The following is a 19,650-nucleotide window of genomic DNA, read 5'->3' as shown; positions in this document are numbered from 1 at the left end:
ATTTAGACTTTCAAGAACTCTTTGTTTTTACATGATTTTGACCTCTGTTTCTTTACTCTCTTGTTGCATCATACATTTTTATTACATTTTTTCCAAGAAGTGTGTGTTGATGATATGCTTTTGAACCATGACCTTGTGGGAGGGTGGTTGCCAGCATGGGTTTAGGAGATCAGATTGCCTAGGCGCCACCCTGGCTCTTAGATAAGATCCTCAACCTCTCTGGCCTTCTATTTCCTCATCTGTAAAATGAGGATAATAAGAATTTCTGTCTTACAGTGTAGTCCATGGAGTGGATGAGCCAATACATATAAAGCCCTTAGAACAGTGCCTGTCACACAATGTGTGTTTTGTGTTTGTTCCCTATTGTTGTGAAAGACAGTTTGGCAGAGCACACAAATCTTCAGTTACAGTCTTTCCCCCCAAAAGTCAAGCTGTTGCTAGACTTTTTCTTCTGAAAACTGATGTTGCAGAGAAGTCTGAAACCACTTTGTTGCCTTCGAGCACAGTGGTTAAGAGTTCTGGTCAGACCACCTCACTTTGTGTCCTGGCTCTTCAACTTGCCGGGAATGTGCGACCTTGGGCAAGTGACTTGACCTCTCTGATCCTCTCTGATCCTTACTGTTGTCCTCTGTAAAGTGGGGCAGCTCCCAGACCTCCCTGTCATGGACCCTTTGGATCTGTTAGCCAGACCATCCTTCCTTTCTTTTCTTTGTCTATTTCTTCTTACTCTATAATGTTTTAGTTCTGGTAGGACTTCTAGTCATAGTACCCTCAGCCCCTGCTTGAATTTCTTACTCCATCCTCTTGGCCACCGTCATGGATCCAAGGGTGAGCATAGAACGTAAACAACCGGTGTCCTTCTGTGGGGAAACCAGAAGAGGGACTCTGTCTTCTTCTGGGGCAGCTGAGCTGGGACACTGTGAGCCCAGAGCTGCCTGTGTGCATCTGGGGGAAGGCTGCCTGCTCCCGCACGCAATGACAGAGCTGAGGCAGCTGGAGGGCAGAGGGATCCTGACAAGATGGTCCGAGTTGCTGAATCCAGTCCACTTAACGGCCACCACCACCATTTTATTGGAAGGCTATGAGGGTTAAATGAGAGAATTCATGGAAAGTAGCATGTGGCATGTGGAACTCAAGCCTCCATTCATGATGACTTGTTTCTCCTCCCTGAGTGATGGCAGGGCTTCCCCCCTCCTTAAGCATCATTGCCAAATGTCTCTGTGGGCAGGTAGTTAATCTTCTGTGAACCGTGGTGAGTTCTTTCAGTCCACAGATACAGATCTTCCTCCAGCTTAGGAAGACCTTCTTCTCAAAGCGCTCTCTTTGCATGCCTTGGTGGGAACAGCGAGTCCCTGGGTGCAGATGCTCCCTCTCTGTTCTCTGTATCTACCATCTCTCTCTTCATTCCTCCCTCAACTCTGATGAGTTCTTGGGGGCAATGATGTGGGTGACTCCTTCCTTGTTCTACCCCCAACCTCCTGGGCCACAGAAGGCCCAGATTTGTGCCATTTGTGTGTCCGTTAATGTTTGAAAATCTCGGCTCCAGAGCACAGGCGTTTCAACCCTTTTATTCATAATCCTTTTTTTGTGTGGGGAGGTCTACTGACAGAGTCATTCTTTACAGCAAAAAGCTTCCCAAACTTCTCACCAGACCACATCATGTCACGTTCTCTTTACTTCTTACTTCATCTTCATGTGAATTCTCCCTGCATGTAATGTTACTACCATAAATTGGGGGCTCTATTGCCAGGGACTGGGAATCTTATATGCACAATTCACACTTTCTTGAAACTTTAATTTTACCAGGTCAGACTCCTGATCCGTCCCTGGCTTGCCTCACCTTGTCGAGAATTCCAAAACTTGCCATAGTTGTGTCAGTAGCTTCTGTTTGGTTCTTCCCTCCCTAAGAACTCAGTGATTTGAATACTTTCTCCTGGAGTTTAGAAACTTAAGTAATTTGTTTCCACTCATTAACCTGGATATATTTTTTCCCTCCAATATTGGATCAATATTGCCCACCAAACAATACCAAAATAATAATGGCTAACATCGGTTACCACACACTGTTGATATGGTGAATTTCATTTTATTCTCATCATAACTCCATGAAGTAGGTTCAGACATTCCCATTTTTTTGGATGAGTTGGAGTTGGGATCTTTCTCTCTTTAGGATACCTACCATTCTCATGACAAAATATTATACATACTATGGTGGGTACATAGAAATTCAGTATATAATTCTACTTTTGTGTATCTTTGAATACTTCCATCAGGAAAAGGTATGTAAAAGCAAAATAAATAAGTACTGTCATTAATGGTGAATGACTGTCCGTTGTATCTCTGCAGCTCTTACCTCTCTTCTGAACTTCATCTAGATGTCTATCTACGGACTTTTTGGACCTCTTCACTGGTGAACACCTCACAAGCATTTGAGACCTGATGTGTCCGAACCTGCATTCTTGCTGTTCCCTTCCCAAATCACTCTTCTACCTATCTTTCCCATTGTAATTTGTGGCATCATCATATGTACTGTCCTCAAGATGGTCCCCTCTCCAACACCTTGTACCCAACCCATCACCAGGTTCTGCCAGTTGTAATCTCCCAAGCATGTCCTAACCATTCGCTTCTCTATGTAGTGTTAGGCACCACCGTTGTCCAAGTCATCATCACCCTTCACACTTTACTGACCCCTCAGTGAGATTTCCAACTCCATCCTTATCGCCATTTGGAAACCAGATGACCCTTTAAAATGTAAATCCCATCACCCACCTACTAGAACACTTCAGTGACTTCCCATTTCCCTTAGAATAAAATACAAACACCTCACCCAGCCTTCAGTGGTGTTGCATGATATGGCCCTAGTAGCTCTCTCATCACAACGTGCACCACATTCTCACCTTCCTCTCCTCAGCCCTCTTTCAATCTCTGCTGCTCCACAAGCATTTTTTGCTTCACAATTACACACCCTGCCCCACTCTCTATTTTTTGATCTTCTTTTACTCACAGTTTATATCTCTGACTATATATACCTTCTTTATATATATATATATATATATATATATATATATATATATATATATATATCTTCTTTAAAGAGACCTTTCCTAACCATAGAAGCAGAACTGGCTTCCTCTGAGCAGTCTTTATAGTGCCAGTTGTGACAGCCATCACAATGTGCCACTATTTTTATGTTCAGTTCAGTTGCTCAGTCGTGTCTGACTCTTTGCAACCCCATGGACTGCAGCACGTAAGGCCTCACTGTCCATCACCAACTCCAGAAGTTTACTCAAACTCATGTCCATCAAGTCAGTGATGCCATCCAACCATTTCATCCTCTGTCATCCCCTTCTCCTCCTGCCTTCAATCTTTCCCAGCATCAGGGTCTTTTCAAATGAGTCAGTTCTTCACATCAGGTGGCCAAAGTATTGTAGTTTCAGCTTCAGCATCAGTCCTTCCAATGAATATTCAGGACTGATTTCCTTTAGGATGGACTGGTTGGATCTCCTTGCCATCCAAGGGTCTTCTCCAACACCACAGTTCAAAAGCATCAATTCTTCAGCGCTCAGCTTTCTTTATAGTCCAACTCTATACCAATACATGACTACTGGAAAAACCATAGCTCTGACTATACAGACCTTTGTCAGCAAAGTAATGTCTCTGCTTTTTAATATGCTGTCTAGGTTGGTCATAGCTTTTCTTCCAAGGAGTAAGCGTCTTTTAACTTCATGGCTGCAGTCACCATCTGCACTGATTTGGGAGCCCAAAAAAATAAACTCTGCCACTGTTTCCACCATTTCCTCATCTATTTACCATGAAGTGATGGGACCAGATGCCATGATCTTAGTTTTCTGAATGTTGAGTTTTAAGCCAACTTTTTCACTCTCCTCTTTCACTTTCATCAAGAGGCTCTTTAGTTCCTCTTCACTTTCTGCCATAAGGGTGATGTCATCTGCATATCTGAGGTTATTGGTATTTCTTCTGGCAATCTTGATTCCAGCTTGTGCTTTATCCAGCCCAGCATTTCACATGACGTACTCTGCATGTAAGTTAAATAAGCAGGGTGACAGTATACAGCCTTCAGGTACTCCTTTCCCAATTTGGAACCAGTCTGTTGTTCCAAGTCCAGTTCTAACTGTTGCTTCTTGACCTGCATACAGATTTCTCAGGAGGCAGGTCAGGTGGTCTGGTATTTCCATTTCTTGAAGAATTTTCCACAGTGTGTTGTGATCCACACAGTCAAAGGCTTTGGTGTAATCAATAAAGCAAAAGTATATGTTTTTCTGGAATTCTTTTGCTTTTTCTGTGATCCAACGGATGTTGGCAATTTGATCTCTGGTTCCTCTGCCTTTTCTAAATCCAGCTTGAACACCTGGAAGTTCACAGTTCACCTACTGTTGAAGCCTGGCTTGGAGAATTTTGAGCATTACTTTGCTAGCGTGTGAGATGATTGTAATTGTGTGGTAGCTTGAACATTCTTTGGCATTGCCCTTCTTTGGAATTGGAATGAAAACTGACCTTTTCCAATCCTGTGGCCACTGCTGAGTTTTCCAAAATTGCTTGCATATTGAGTGCAGCACTTTCACAGAATCATCTTTTAGGATTTGAAATAGCTCAAATGGAATTCCATCACCTCCACTAGCTTTGTTCGTAGTGATACTTCCTAAGGCCCACTTAACCTCACATTCCAGGATGTCTGGCTTTAGGTTAACCATCGTGGTTATCTGGGTCATGAAGATCTTTTTTGTATAGTTCTGTGTTTTCTTGCCACCTCTTCTTAATATCTTCGGCTTCTGTTAGGTCCATACCATTTCTGTCCTTTATTGTGCCCATCTTTGCATGACCTGCCTTTACACCTGACCTGCCTCTGATATGATCTGTATGCAGGTCAGAAAGCAACAGTTAGAACTGGACATGGAACAACAGACTGGTTCCAAATTGGGAAAGGAGTACGTCAAGGCTGTATTTTGTCACCTTGCTTATTTAACTTCTGTGCAGAGTACAGCTTGAGAAATGCTGGGCTGGATGAAGCACAAGTTGGAATAAAGATTGCTGGGAGAAATATCAATAACCTCAGATATGCAGATGACACCACCCTTATTGCAGAAACTGAAGAAGAACTAAAGAGCCTCTTGATGAAAGTGAATGAGGAGAGTGAAAAAGTTGGCTTATAGCTCAACATTCAGAAAGCTAAGATCATGGCATCCGGTTCTATCGCTTCATGGCAAATAGATGGGGAAACAGTGGAAACAGTGGCAGAGTTTATTTTTTGGGGCTCCCAAATCACTGCAGATGGTGACTGCAGCCATGAAATTAAAAGACGCTTACTCCTTGAAAGGAAAGTTATGACCAACCTAGACAGCATATTAAAAAGCAGAGACATTACTCTGCCAACAAATGTCTGTCTAGTCAAGGCTATGGTTTTTCCAGTACTCATGTATGGATGTGACATTTTGACTATAAAGAAAGCTGAGCGCTGAAGAATTGATGCTTTTGAACTATGGTGTTGGAGAAGACTCTTGAGAGTTGCTTGGACTGCAAGGAGATCAAACCAGTCCATCCTTAAGGAAATCAGTCCTGAATATTCATTGGACGGATTGATGTTGAAGCTGAAACTCCAATACTTTGGCCACCTGATGTGAAGAACTGACTCATTTGAAAAGACCCTGATGCTGGGAAAGATAGAAGGCAGGAGGAGAAGGGGACGACAGAGGATGAGATGGTTGGATGGCATCACCGACTCAATGACATGAGTTTGAGTAAACTTCTGGAGTTGGTGATGGACAGTGAGGCCTGACATGCTGCAGTCCATGGGGTCGCAAAGAGTCAGACACGACTGAGTGACTGAACTGAACTGAACTTGCATGAAATGTTCCCTGCTGCTGCTGCTGCTAAGTCGCTTCAGTAGTGTCCGACTCTGTGCAACCCCATAGACGGCAGCCCACCAGGCTCCCCCATCCCTGGGATTCTCCAGACAAGAGTACTGGAGTGGGGTGCCATTGCCTTCTCCGGAAATGTTCCCTAGTTATCTCTAATTTTCTTGAAGAGTTCTGTAGTCTTTCCCATTCTATTGTTTTCCTCTATTTCTTTGCATTGATCACTGAGGAAGGCTTTCTTATATCTCCTTGCTAATTTGTGTTTAAGGATTTAATGAAAGCCTCTCATACTCTCAGGATTGAGAATATGAAAGCCTTTAGATCCTAGCACCTTGCACAGTGACTGGCACCATAGTAGGTATTCATGAAGCCTGTGGTGAGAACTAAATCTCCTTGTCATTTTCTCCTGCACTCTGGGAAAGCATCTCAAAGATGCCTTTCACATCAGCAGGTGAATTTTCTACAACATCCTTTCTTTTCTTTACTGACTTCATATGGGTTTTAATTCTCTTGTTGCCTTTGCTTACAGTCTTTGAGTCAATGACCTTTTCAACTTTTGCTCATTTACCTGTAACCTTTTGTTTCTCACACACAGAGGTTATGATTATTTGCAATCTTTTGAAAATGCCAAGCAGTGTTACTTTGTTCTTCTGGATCTGAAAGCAAATAATTTTTCACAAATATTTCCTTTCTCTGAGTCTCCCAACTACTTCTTTTATCCCATAGTCTTTGTTTGTAAACCCCAACTTGTTTTTTCTCTTAATTCATACACAAACAAGGGAAGACCTTTCCAGTCTCGATGTGTCAACAGAACGTGTGGGTTGCCTTTGCTCTTAACTTCTATCCATTGGGTCATGGTTCCATTCCTTTGATGCATTTGCAGTTGGAAAGTGGGTAAGGTGATGAGCATAGCTTCCAGTCCACATTTCAGCTTCTAACAGGCTCTCCCCTCATTGTGCCTCTTTCAGCTCTGATGCTTATTGCCCTCCTCTCATCTCCTTCTCTGGTACTGGAAGCCAGTGGCAGTAAGTGCAACTGTCCTTCCTATGTCTGTGGTCACCTACACTAATGGGGGAGGATATGCTTTGTACCACAGCCACTCGGCTCTTACTTCCTACCTAGTTGATCGTTGGGCTGTCTCAATGTGAAAATACAAAAAGACAGTGGGTAGACTGAGGAGTGGAGATGGGGGCCAAAGGGGTCAGAGGGTGCTGGTGGGGGTGAGGGGTTTCAAGGCAAGAGGCAAAACTCAGCAACAAAACTGCTTCCCTTACAGTGTAGCTCCTTGGAATCGAGAGAATTGAAGGGCCAATTCTCTAGCTAGTAAAGGCACAAATCTCTGAGTCAGGACGCAGTTGGTGGAGCAAGAACAATATACCTTAAAAAAATCTTTCTTTAAAAAAAAAATCTTTCTTTGATTTGCTGTCTATCATGAAGAGAAGCCTGAGTATTCCATAATGTGAAGTATAGATCTATTTTTCTCAGTCTAACTCCATTTGCCTTAAAGTTTTCAAGGCTGCTCACAATTTTGTATTATGTTGTCTGTCAATCTTTCATTATTTTAATGGGTTTTTATTCATTTCTGTAAGGTCATGGGATATTAGTGAAAAGTCGTGAGGCGTTTCACTGGAGGGCTGTAATATCCAATTTTTCTCTTATCCTCTTTCAACAAAGAACTCTGCAGATCCACAGAATATTCATGAATATGATTTTTTTTTTTTTTTGCTTAACATCTGCTCTCATAGCTCTGTCAGTGAGGAATTCATCATTCCCAAAGCATTCCATATGCTTTTCCACTCTGCATTTACCCATGCAATTTCCCCTGGCACAAATCCTCTTCATTTTTTGGCCTCTAGCAGTTCAGGAACAGGATGTTTCTACCCTCCTCTTGTTTTGAGCCTGAGGACACTGTGACTCCATGTTTGTGAGTACAAACATTCTAATCAAAATCATGCCAACACTGATGAAATTTAACAAAGAACGTATTTTCCTGAGCAAACTCAAAATCAGTTTAATTTCTTGATATCCTTTTTCTGTATAATGCAGGTAAAATGTTTCTAAGATATATTTTAAATTTTTTACTTGCTTTCATTTTACTGAAATTATTTTCATCTGGAAAATTCTTGTTCATAAAAATGTTACCATGGAGACGTGTTTTAAAATTTGTCCCAATAAAAAAAGTCTTAGCTTTAACCTCTTACAAGGTGAGTTTACTTTTATGGCAATAATGTCAACCAATTTCTTGAGATGCAAATTTTGTGGCCCTAAATTTTGTCAATAGGTGATTCTTCTAATAGTTTTGAGTCAATAACAAATGTAGCAGATAGTAGTTGTGGCCCTCCCCATACTCCCTTGGCACTTATCCTTCCGAATACATACGTGCAACTCCCCACCTGAGGGCTTTCTCTCAGCCGGACACCCCAGGCCAGAAGTGCTGGGGAGTTAATGTACCTGCAAGTAACCCTAAGCCAGTGACAGATGGCAATCAGTACCCCAGCTTCCTAGTCCTCTGGTGGGGATGACTCAGGTATGTTCTACACAGTTTTTCCCAGTACCCTGGGGAGGGCGATGGAATTGAACCCAGTCACCCCCAGTGAAAAACTGCTTGATGATACACCCTTTACTGGTTCATCCCTATCGTTGTCTTTTTTTTTTTTTTTTCCTCCTTTTTCTCTCGAGCTTAGTTGCTCTGCAGCAAGTGGGATCTTCCTGGATCAGGGATTAAACTCGTGTCTCCTGCATTGGCAGGCAGATTCTTTACCACTGAGCCAACCAGGAAAGAACCCCCATCCCTGTCTTATTTCCCACCTCCCTAATGATGCTTTCTGGAATGACCTTAGATAACTTGTATTCACATTCTAGTCTCAGATGAAGTCAGCTACCAGGGAGCCCAACCTACGATTACAAATGTAATTGTATAAAGTTTTTGCCATTCTCAGTTTTATTGTGTTGATTATTTCTACAGAGCCTAAATTTTCTACGGTAGCTATTTTTTAAATTCTCAGAGATAAATAATTTTAATGAGTTAAATGAGCCCTTAGATAAAAATGAGCCATTTTTTTCATCTTAACAAATTTTACTAGGTGCTGTTCTATGTTGATTATTTCTACCAGTACTAGAATCCACTTGAATAGAAAACTGGGTGCATGATGGATTGGATCTGTGTGCATGCCTGGATCAGAACCTCCCGCCTCATATGACCTCCTCAGATTTTTTGCATAATCTTTCTTTAAAATTCTTTTTCATATTCTCCACCTAGAGAAATCCAAGTTAATCTTCATGACCAACTAGAAATGCCAATTTCTCCATAAACCTGAATCTCATCTATAGTAACTAACTTCCTGAGCTCCCACAGCATCCTGTTTTTCCCTCTACTTGGCACCTTTTCTTGCCTTAAGTGACATTTGGGTGTCTATGTTTCCTCATTAGATTGAGAGCAAAGGAGATCTTTTCTTTCACGCCTACTAGCACCCACATAGCAGGTATTCAATACAAGTGTGAATATATGTTTCCATTAGAGAAGATGGCACCCTACAAAGAAAATTCTCATACCCCAGATCTAAGGGGTATGTTTGTTAACTTTTGAATAAGGTATCTTTTGAATCTGTAATGTATACCATGCTTTTCTCAGTATTTTTATCAGCTTCTCCTATCTCTCAAATATATTTGATTCTTAATCATTTTGTTCCATCAGTATACTCTCCATCCCTTGTTTTCTCTACATTGTTTTATTTGTTTTCCACATTTAATGAAATTTGATTATATGATTTTTAATAATCGCCAGTAATTAAAGATACCTAGTCATCATTTGAAAGACTATACTCAAGTGTAACAAAGCATTGTTGATGAAGAATCCTTCAAAATCCATAATAAAACACCAAAATACCAGTGAAAAATGCATAAAAGACATGAACAGGAATTCATAGGACATTATGGCAAATAGACATGGGAAATATCACTCAACATTCACTGTAATAAAAAAAAAACATTCACTGTAATCAAAGAAATAGTAATTAAAATACAATGTTCACCTATTAAATTGTTAATTTATTTATTTCTAAGTACAAGATGTGGTAATAGAGAAATTCATATTCACTACTGATGTGAGTTTAATATTGTACAACTTTCCTGGAGCTTAGCCTGGCAATATTTGTCAAGGATCTTAGTTCATTTTTTAATTCCATCTTACAAAACTACATAAAGGAAACAATCAAAAGCATGGAATGTATCAAATGAAAGAAATTTTTTAAATGTAGTATAGTGTCACAATGGGGGCATAGTTAGATAAATTATGTATAGCCATGTTACGGAACACTAAGCAATCATTACAAATATTTTCAAAGAAATTTTAATGACTTGTGCAATTGTTTTCAATAAAATTTTATGTGGAATACAGGATATAAAACTAATCTCACTCATCTCCATAATACTCTGATCCCTGAGACAGCTTTCTAATGACTCCTTATTTTCCTGGGTATGGTCACTTTGCTGTTTCTTTGCATGTCTCGTAATTTTTCATTAGAAACATTACAGATAATATATTTTAGCAACCCTGGCTTCTGTGTGGTTGTTTTGCTCATTTTAAATTTTTTGGTTTTTTGTGGTTTTTCTGGCTTGTGTGCTTAGCGACTCGCCAGGAGGAATTCTATGGAGGCCATCCCCCACTCACCTCCCCCACCCCATGTACAGCCACTGATGGCTCAGCTGTTTCTTCCTTTATAATTCTTGTTTTTATTTTTAAGCTTGGATTCCAGGGATCACCTGAGTCGACACAGCTTTGTGGTCAACCAATGACTGCTCAGAAGTTACACTTAAACACCTTAAGCCAGTAAGGCTTCTGCTCTTTGCTGAGCAATCTATGTGTGGCCTGGGGAATGCATTCAAAGTTTGAGTAGTTCCCAAGTCTGCTGCAGTTTTTATTTTCTGCGTTTACAAGGCCTCACATCCAGCCAGGGACAAGTAGCTTCATAGGGCCTTCTTAGGACTCCCCTTAGATACACATGGCCCTGTCCATGAGCACAGCTTCCTGGAGCACCAGGAGCTATCTAATTCTCAAGATCTCCTGGCCTGTCCACTGTCTATTGCTAAACCCGATCACTACTGAGACCTCAGGCGAGCTGCAGTGTTAGCCACAATGACACGTGGGAGTCTCCACACTCCATTCCAAAGGAAGGCAGGCCCCCTCTGATGACCCTGGTAGAATTTCCTTGCCACAGAGTTCTAGGACAGGGAGTTGGAATGGAAACAGCCTCAGGCTAAAACATCAGATTCCCACCATTCTTTCCTCAAGTTCAGTACATTTTCTCAAATAAATGCTTCTCAAGTTGTTGTATGCCTTTGGTCAATTTCCAGAGTCTTTACTTTTTTTTTGGACAAGTTTGCTTTTTAAAATTTATTCATTTATTTATTTAGGCCACACCACACGGCTTGAGGGATCTTAATTCCCCAACCAGGGATAGAACCCATGCCCTTGCATTGGAAGTGCAGAGTCCTAACCACTGGACCTTCAGGGAAGTCTCGAGTTTGTTCACTTTTATCATTGCTTTTTAGGTAGAGGATTTGCTGAGCTCCTTACTTGGCCATTCTGGAAGTCCTGCTCCTTAAATCACACAAGTTGTACAAATTAATTATACAAACTTATCTTACTACTGGGGGGAGAAGGTGGGACCTTCCTTGGGATGTGAAATCTCCAGGGTAATGTCATCTTGGCAAGATGTTGACTTCAAGCCTGGAATCTAACTGGTGCTGCAGGAGCAAGTCCTACTTTGTAGACCAGAGTGCCTGAATCAGTGGTCCTTTGTGATTGTTTTCTTTCAGTTACTCATTAGCCAGGCTCTTGCAAGAGCAATCATGGATCATATATATTCCATGAAAAAAAGCTCAGTGGTCAAATGTTTAATTTACACCTAGCTAAACCAAATAAAAATGAATTAACATCAGGACTTCTCAGAGATGTTTATATTTGCTGTTTGAGATTCTCAAGAGATGAAATGTAGTGTTTCCTAAAGATTATTGTGACCACTGAACACTTGCCCCATCCTCTACCCAGAGCATTTCAGGAGATTAATGATCTACAAAACACCCCTGGGTCAGAAATATTGGATATTAAGGGAAGAACTGTCTGTTAACAATTGTATAGCCGTATGCATCCACCTTTTAGACACAGGAGCAGTGGTAGTGGAAACTGAATGGAGGGAAATTCCTCAGGGAGGTCAGTTTTGGCAGACAATCAAGCTCTCTAATAAAACTGCCCCTCCTCATCAGGAGCATTTCATTGGTGACCTTCCAAGTTTCTGGGTTCTATTTTTATTAAGGAAGACTGACCCTGTGCCAGACATTATCAGATTCTTGGAAAATAAAGATAAAAAGACAGAATCTTTCCTCAATGAGTATAGTTAAAGAAGACAGTCATAATCAAGTGTCAGAGAAGGTAGGATCTAGGTATCCATAGGGGACAGTTCAAAAAGATGACAAAGGCCATGATGCTCGGGCTGGTTCTTGAAGGCCAAGAAAGGGTTAGCCAGGAAAGGAAGATGGAAAGAGCATGTGTGAAGGCAGACAGGCTGAAGAAAACATGACATACTCAGGGAACTCCCAGCATCGTGCATAGCTGGAGAATTGGGCACAAGAGAGACTGAACAGGTCCGAAGGGCATGCTAGGGTGTCTGGATCTTCTTCCCATGGTGAAGGGGGATTATTAAATGCTGCTGAATCTTAGGACCAGATTAACCTTCCGAAAGCTCTCTCTGGCAGCAGAGTAGAAAATGGGTTGTGGAGGTAGAAGATTGGAGAGAAAGCTCCAGGAGGACAGTATGGACAGAGAGGTGAGGGCAGTGATAACAGTAGATGAACTAAGATGTTGGGGAGAAGTGGGAGAGAGGCAAGGGTAGACAATTCCAGGTTTCTGACTTGGAACGATCTCAGGCAGTGATAGAGCTACATAATAATACAGGGAATACAGGACAAGGGGCAAGTTTGCGGGGGGAGGGGGGGAGATAATGCATTCAGGTTTGCACTTGTTCAGTTTGAGATTCCTATAAAACATGTAAGACATGTTCATGAGATAGTTGGAGATATTTCTCGGTTGAGAAATACAGATTTACAAGATATTAGAATAAAAGTGGTAGGTGAAGCCATAGCTGTGGGTGAAACTGGACAGGCAGTAGACTTGACAAAAAAGCACAGACAAAAACCTTGGGGAACTATTAAAAAAAAAAAAAAAAAAAACAACCTTGGGGAACTATATTGTCTCCCTCTTCTGAATGTCTACAGCTCAGGTAGAATTAGTCACATGCTGCGATAAACATTTAGCTCAGTGCCTATTATGTACAAAAAGTATCACGCTAGATATGAGGGTACAAAAAGGAATAAAAGATAGTCTCTTCATCCAAGGAGATTATGATCTAATTGTGGAAGGAATTATACCCAACTAGTATGCAAAATGAAATAAGAGCTATAAATGTGTTGAGTACAGAAGAGGCAATTAATTCAATGGAAGTAACAGGTTTCAGTAGGAGAGAAGAGCATTTGAGTGGGGCTTTGCAAAATAAATGGATTTTGCAAGCAGGAAAGGGAAAAGAAGGCAAGTGATTTGAAGCTGGAAATAAACATACAAAGATCACAACAGAAAGGAGTGCAGGAAGTGATAAGAAGAGAGGCTAGAAAGGTGGCTTGAGGCCAAGATCCAGGGAATCCTGTCGTTCTCAGGAGTCCGTTTTAAAGAAGGCACACATGTGCCTAAAAATACCCAAGTGCTTGTGTTGTAGCAGATTCATTTCTGCTGGGTTCCCTAATTTCAGAAATGCCTTTAAGAACAATGAAGCAAAAATGCTAAAGAAAATTAAAAAATCACCAAACTAAAGCTTGAGGGCTTATAAATGCTATTAGCTATTTCCATTCTGCAAAACTCTGCTAGTGGAACTTTAATTACTTGGCTTCATTATAAAATTTCCATTGCATGTAAGTGTAAATAATTTCACTCAAATGCTCTCATTTCAATCTGTGGCTGAAAGCATCAGTAGAAATTACATTTTTGTGGCACTTCCCTGGCAGGTTGAAGGAAAATAAAATGTATACTGTTAATCAAGTCATGAGTGACTTTGAAAGCGATAGATTATATCAAGATAGTAAATAATAAGAGATGAGTATATTTTAAAGATTGAAAATATTTTATTTAAACTTTTCTTCATAAACACTTTTAACATTTTTTTCAATTTAAAAACAGAATGGATAGCATAAACATGTTTTATATTCACGGCATGGGAAAAATTACCTGACAGAAATGTAAAGGCTTTCAAAATAGGTATAAAAGGCAAACCTTAAATTAGTCTAAGATTTTTAAATCAGTCCTAGGATTACTTGACTACTGGCCCAAAATGTACCTAAAGGTCAAAATATTTCTTCTATAGACAAAGTATGCCCAAGAGGTACAGGGCATAAACAAGTTAGGTAGAAAATAACCTCTCTGATCACCTCACTGGAACATTCTTTCCGAAAGCAAACACCTAATCCTTACTGATATACTGATTAATAAGGTTCTTAATGTAGTTGTTCCCAAAGACGTAAAACGAAAATCCAATATTAAGGGGGAACAAAGCTGATGGCATTCTCTCAATGTTACTCATGTAATATTGAAGTTACACTGGTGTACTGAAAGGATGCGACTTTCATGAGTTTACCTATTCCAGTCTATGTCTATGGAATATCTGACTTTATAAACTCCTGATAAACTAATTTTTCAGGACTTTCATTTTTAAGATAAATCTCTTTTTAGAAGATACTTATTCCCAAACCAACTCTAATCTGATAGAATGTATGATCCCTAAAAATGTTCAGAGTACAAAAAAAATAAAATAAAAAATGTGTAATAGACAAAGAGGAAAAATGGCACTAGCAGTTTTACTGCCATATAGCCCTCATTTATATCTAATTTACACTATTATCTATGTTGTGTTTTACTTCACTCTAAAACTTTAAATTATGTATTCTCAAAAGAGCTAGTCTTTTCTGAGAGATAGCTTATAAACTGAAATAACAATTTATATTATAAACTGAAATGTTATGACCTACAACCACATATACATATATAAAAATAGTCCCACTGAACGTTTGACATGTTTAGATTATGCAGCTCAAATAATTTGTTATAAAATATTTTAAAGCTTAGTTTCATGTAATTAAGACACAACTCTCCATTTTTTACCACTTCTCCCCACACAAATGTGTGTGTCCTTTACTATAACTTGAGCAGGCTTCCCAGAATGAGGTGTCCAAAGGTGCTGCTTCAGAAAAGATAAGTGAAGGGCTCAGTCAATATTTCACAAATTATAGTAACACTCACACAGAGTAATGAGGACACAGAAAGCTGTCTCAAGAAATGCTAATAATTCTATTAAGTAAGCCTTAGCTTTTTAAAAACCAGTAGTATTTCTTCCAATACAAAACCTTCAATGTGAGAATCTTGAATTTTATGAAAAGGCTGTAGTGCAAGGATTTTCTTTAAGCAGACTAAAATAAAAACTTAGAAGGTCAAAGACATGGAAGAGAACAAATGTTTCTAATTAAGATGCAATTAATAAAGATCAGCCATTTTTGTAAAGTCTGGCATTTAAAATGTAAAATGAAAATTAACACACAAAGATCACAGCGTGTTACACTGTAGTTTTAAATCTCTTACTGAATTTAAAAAAAAAACTATTTTGAGCACATACAATGTATATAAACAAAAATGGTTCCAAATGAAGCACACAAAAAATAAACTCAAAAAAAATTCTATGAAAAAATTTTCCATAGTCTAGTATAACAAAAATAAATCTCTTTCAGCAATTAAACCATAATTTTAAAAGGGAATGTACGTTAATCATGGATTTAAAATAACCTAAGTCAGCACTACAAATAAACAGAAGAGTTTTCTCATACATTCAGAACCCAAGCAATAACAACTATTCTTAAAGCTCAAAACTGATTACAGCTAACATCAGGTCAGACATGACTCACGTGTGAAGCTGAACCCAGAATTAGTTCAAGTTAAGATTTCACAAATTTTCCAAAACATGAACTTTCATCTTGGCCTTGTGCTTTTACAATGAAGACCAAGAATATTCAATTGTTTGTTCCATCTTACTTTAACTAGGGCTACGAAGTCATATCTAAGCAATTAAAGAGAACCACCACGGGAGTGTAAAAGCCTGATAGGGGTACCCTGTCTCAGTCTTTTTCAGCAAAAGACAACAATGAGGAAAATAATGAAGACATTATTGTTATTTTCTTTAAAGCAAGACAGCACACATATAAAATACTACACCAACTAATACATGAGGAACAGAATCAAATGGCTCACCTAATTCCTAGTTTTCAAAAGTACAATGATTAGAAATGATTTTTCAGATGTATAAAAAGACTTTTAGCCATATAACCATGGGAAACAAGGTATCAAATTTAATTTTTAGAAACTAAATGACAGGACCACTTAATAAAAATCTGTCTCATACGTGAAGAATATTATTAACCTGATTTCTAAAACCAATCCCAATGTTTTGCTTTAAAAAAAAAAACTACTTCTGTACCTGACTGTTTCTTAAACTCAAATGCCTCAAGCCGTGGAGTTTTAAAATCAGGTTTTTTTCAGTTGTCTATTTTAATCGCAAAAATGAAACAAGTCTTCACATTTCCATGATTTCGCGCTTCCATTTTATGTTCAGTGGTGGCAGCAGCAAAAAAAAAAAAAAAAAAAGAAAGAAAGAAAGAAAAAAAAAGTGAAACTCGAAACTTTTTACAACAGCCGTATAGAAGGCATTGCAATATTGCACCAACATCTAAGATCTGGCAAGTTTTGCCAGCGTAGTATCAGATATAGACTCTACTCAGGATAAAATGGCATCAATTTGAATGATCCACTCCCTGGTTATTCTTGCTTAATTTTGACAACTCTGTTTTTCCTTTGAGTTGAAAGGTGCGGCTAATCCTAAAACACTTAAGAATGATTTTGAACAGTTATCTTGATCCGTGATTTCAAACAGTTATTCTTGATCCATGATTCTGAACAGTTATTCTTGATCCATGATTCTGAACAGTTATTCTTGATCCACTCTGAACTTGGAGGTTACTATCCTTCATGCTAGTAGCTTTCAGTAAATAAAAGCTGAGGGCTTACATCCCCAGTGCCGCTAAATATTTTGTACTAAATAAACAAGAAAATATGACCAGTTAAGATTATAATTCTATTCCTTACCTCTAAGTCAAAACTGAGCTCAAATTTTCCACAAGTTGCTACTTTCCATTCAATAACAGATGCAGCAGCCTTATTGAATGCAAAGAATGGGAGTTGCACTTACTTTGAAGGGACCTTTATTTAGGAGTCTGGTATTACCTAAGTTCTCTTTTAAAAGTGCTTGCACGCTGCAGGGCCAGGCCTTGTCACATACCACTCCAATTCTCACTAAAAACAGGGTAACATTAAACAGACTGCAAAGAAAAACATTTTCAAAAAGAAGACATACATCGATAAGGAACACTAATGTTTACTTTTGAAAGTAAAACATAAAATGTTAGCTTTCATAAAACCATACGTTTCAGGAATATAAGGAGTTTGAATATTACTGAATCAGTATGGACTGAAGATAGGCTACTCTGATACGAAACGAGGACTCCAGTTATTATCTTTCTAAAAATGTTAATACATGAAAAGACGTTACATCTAAAATACAACACGTATGGCAAACCGTGTGTGCAAGTGCACTAGCTTAAAAATATAGAATCCTAACCACGCATAAAAGGGGATGTGCCTTATATATTCATAAGATGTAAGCAAGTATGGATATGCTTTCACTAACACAATGCAGATAAGAGAAGGCAGCTTAGAAATAGTGTTCTGAATATAAAAAAGTTAATCTTGTAGAAAATTTATACTTTTGCGTTTTCAGCAAAAAGCCATGCAAAAAGGTCAAGAGTTTTAAACTTAAATAATAAAATCAAAAAGTCTAACAGACTGAAATACACTGAAATAAATGTTCAAAAAGATTTCAGCTAGAGATAGGAACTGAAATTACATCCAGTGACACTTATCAGGTCTTCTCTTAGAAGATGCATGACTCCTACACTGACATTTGAAAGAAATGTTTAAAGCATAACATCAACTTCCCAGATAAGTGAATTGTTCTATTAAACTGCTTCTGGAAGTAGTTTCAAGAGCTAGCGCTTACAACTGACTTATTGCATGAGTTTGAGGCCACTAAAAAGAAAAAAAAGGATGCTAGCACAGAATGAAAACATTTTTACGATATTAGACCAATGGCTTTGAGAGTAAAACTGGTGAGGTTTTTCTTATGTTTTTTAATTAACTACTCTGTCGCAAATGGATTTTGTTTGGCTTTTTTGAAGGGAGAAAGATGTCATCAGTTGCAACGTCTGACCTCATCCAGAATATATTCTGGAAAATGCAGGTTGCACACTTGTAAACCATCCAGCTTGCAGGGCATCCGCGGGTACTCATCTTCCTTCCACTTGTTTTCATCCGGATCAAAGGTGAGAATAGAATCGCTGTAATGACCGTTGTAGCAAAGGCCTCCAAGAACCATTATTTGTCTGTCCAGCACAGTCACACCATGGCCACTTCTACCAATTGGCATGGATGCCAAGATGGTCCACTGATCAGTCTCTGGGTTGTACACTTCTGTGGAAGGGCATCCCTGAGACTCAAAAGAGGCTCTCAAGATCACACAGACACCACCGAAGACATAAAGCTTGCCATTGTATGAAATCATCTTGTGAAAGCATCTGGCATAATTCATTTTGCTCTTATTCTCCCAACAGTTGGTAACTACTTGCGTTCTCCTGGTCCGCTGTTCTATGGTCCCTTCTTTACTGGGGTCAAACACGCATACTTGCTTGGAGGTGGAAGATGAGGTGATTCCACCAGTGATAAACAACTTGTTATTGAGCACTGTCCCCTCATGTCCATATTTGTTAACTGGATAAGGATCCACAAATTCCCATTTATCATTGGTGATGTCATATCTCTCAGTTGAATAGAAAGTCTCATCTCTGGTTCTGCCTGCTACAGCGTAAATAAACTTCCCAATAACACCAACTGCGAATTCTGAACGTGGCACAGACATGTCTGCCATTCGGAGCCAAGAGTTTTGTCTTGGGTCATATCTAAACACTTTGGAAGAAGCATGGAATTCGCCATCTGGGCCCAGCTCTTCCCCGCCCAACAAGAACACGAAGTTATTGACGATAGCAAGGCAGTCCGGACGCAGAGGTACTTGTGGGCCCTCTAGTTCCCACCAGACTCTTGGTTTCTTTAAGAGAAGTATTTTACTGTTAACCATGCTATGTCCAATCATGCCTCGGAATACTGTAGTTTGGGGTTTGGCAGAGCGGATGCGGCTTGATTTCATATCCAACAGAGGCTGCTGGTGAATGTTCTGAAAGTAATTCAATGCTTGCTCAACTTCATAGCGCAGCTGTCGAGAGTATCTGTAAAATTCTGATGTCTTAACCTAAGAATACAAGTAAAAGAATTTAACAAAAAAAAAAAAAAGAGAGAAAAGAACATCAATGGCAAAATATCAAAGCCCACTAAGATTAGCTTTTGATTTTAAGCTACTTTCCTAAAACTGATTTCCTGTTAAGATCATACACTTTCTTTTTAACAAATCTCTTATATTTGTTTTTGTAATTTGTATTTGTAGTAATTAATGCACATTCCCAATCTTTTTCAAGTAAACAAGTTATTCTCTAGGCACAAGCTAAATTCCTCTAACAAAATGTTATT

At 39.1% G+C, this 19,650-nt stretch overlaps 1 protein-coding gene across 2 annotated transcripts in view; it reads right to left on the bottom strand.

Annotated features, from left to right (window-relative positions):
* Positions 1–15,238: 15,238 nt before the first annotated feature.
* KLHL15 (kelch like family member 15) overlaps positions 15,239–19,650 on the bottom strand; it is a 32,345-nt gene continuing 27,933 nt past the window's right edge. For both annotated transcript variants that reach the window (XM_043896184.1, XM_043896183.1), the window contains exon 4: positions 15,239–19,375. In XM_043896184.1, the coding sequence (XP_043752119.1) occupies positions 18,266–19,375 (1,110 nt within the window). In that variant the 3' untranslated portion in view covers positions 15,239–18,265. The remainder of the gene's footprint in view (positions 19,376–19,650) is intronic.

Source organism: Cervus elaphus, chromosome X (assembly GCF_910594005.1).
Source record: "Cervus elaphus chromosome X, mCerEla1.1, whole genome shotgun sequence".
NCBI lineage: Eukaryota > Metazoa > Chordata > Mammalia > Artiodactyla > Cervidae > Cervus > Cervus elaphus.
The sequence above is the reverse complement of the archived record's forward strand: the minus strand, read 5'-3'. Positions and strand labels throughout refer to the sequence as shown.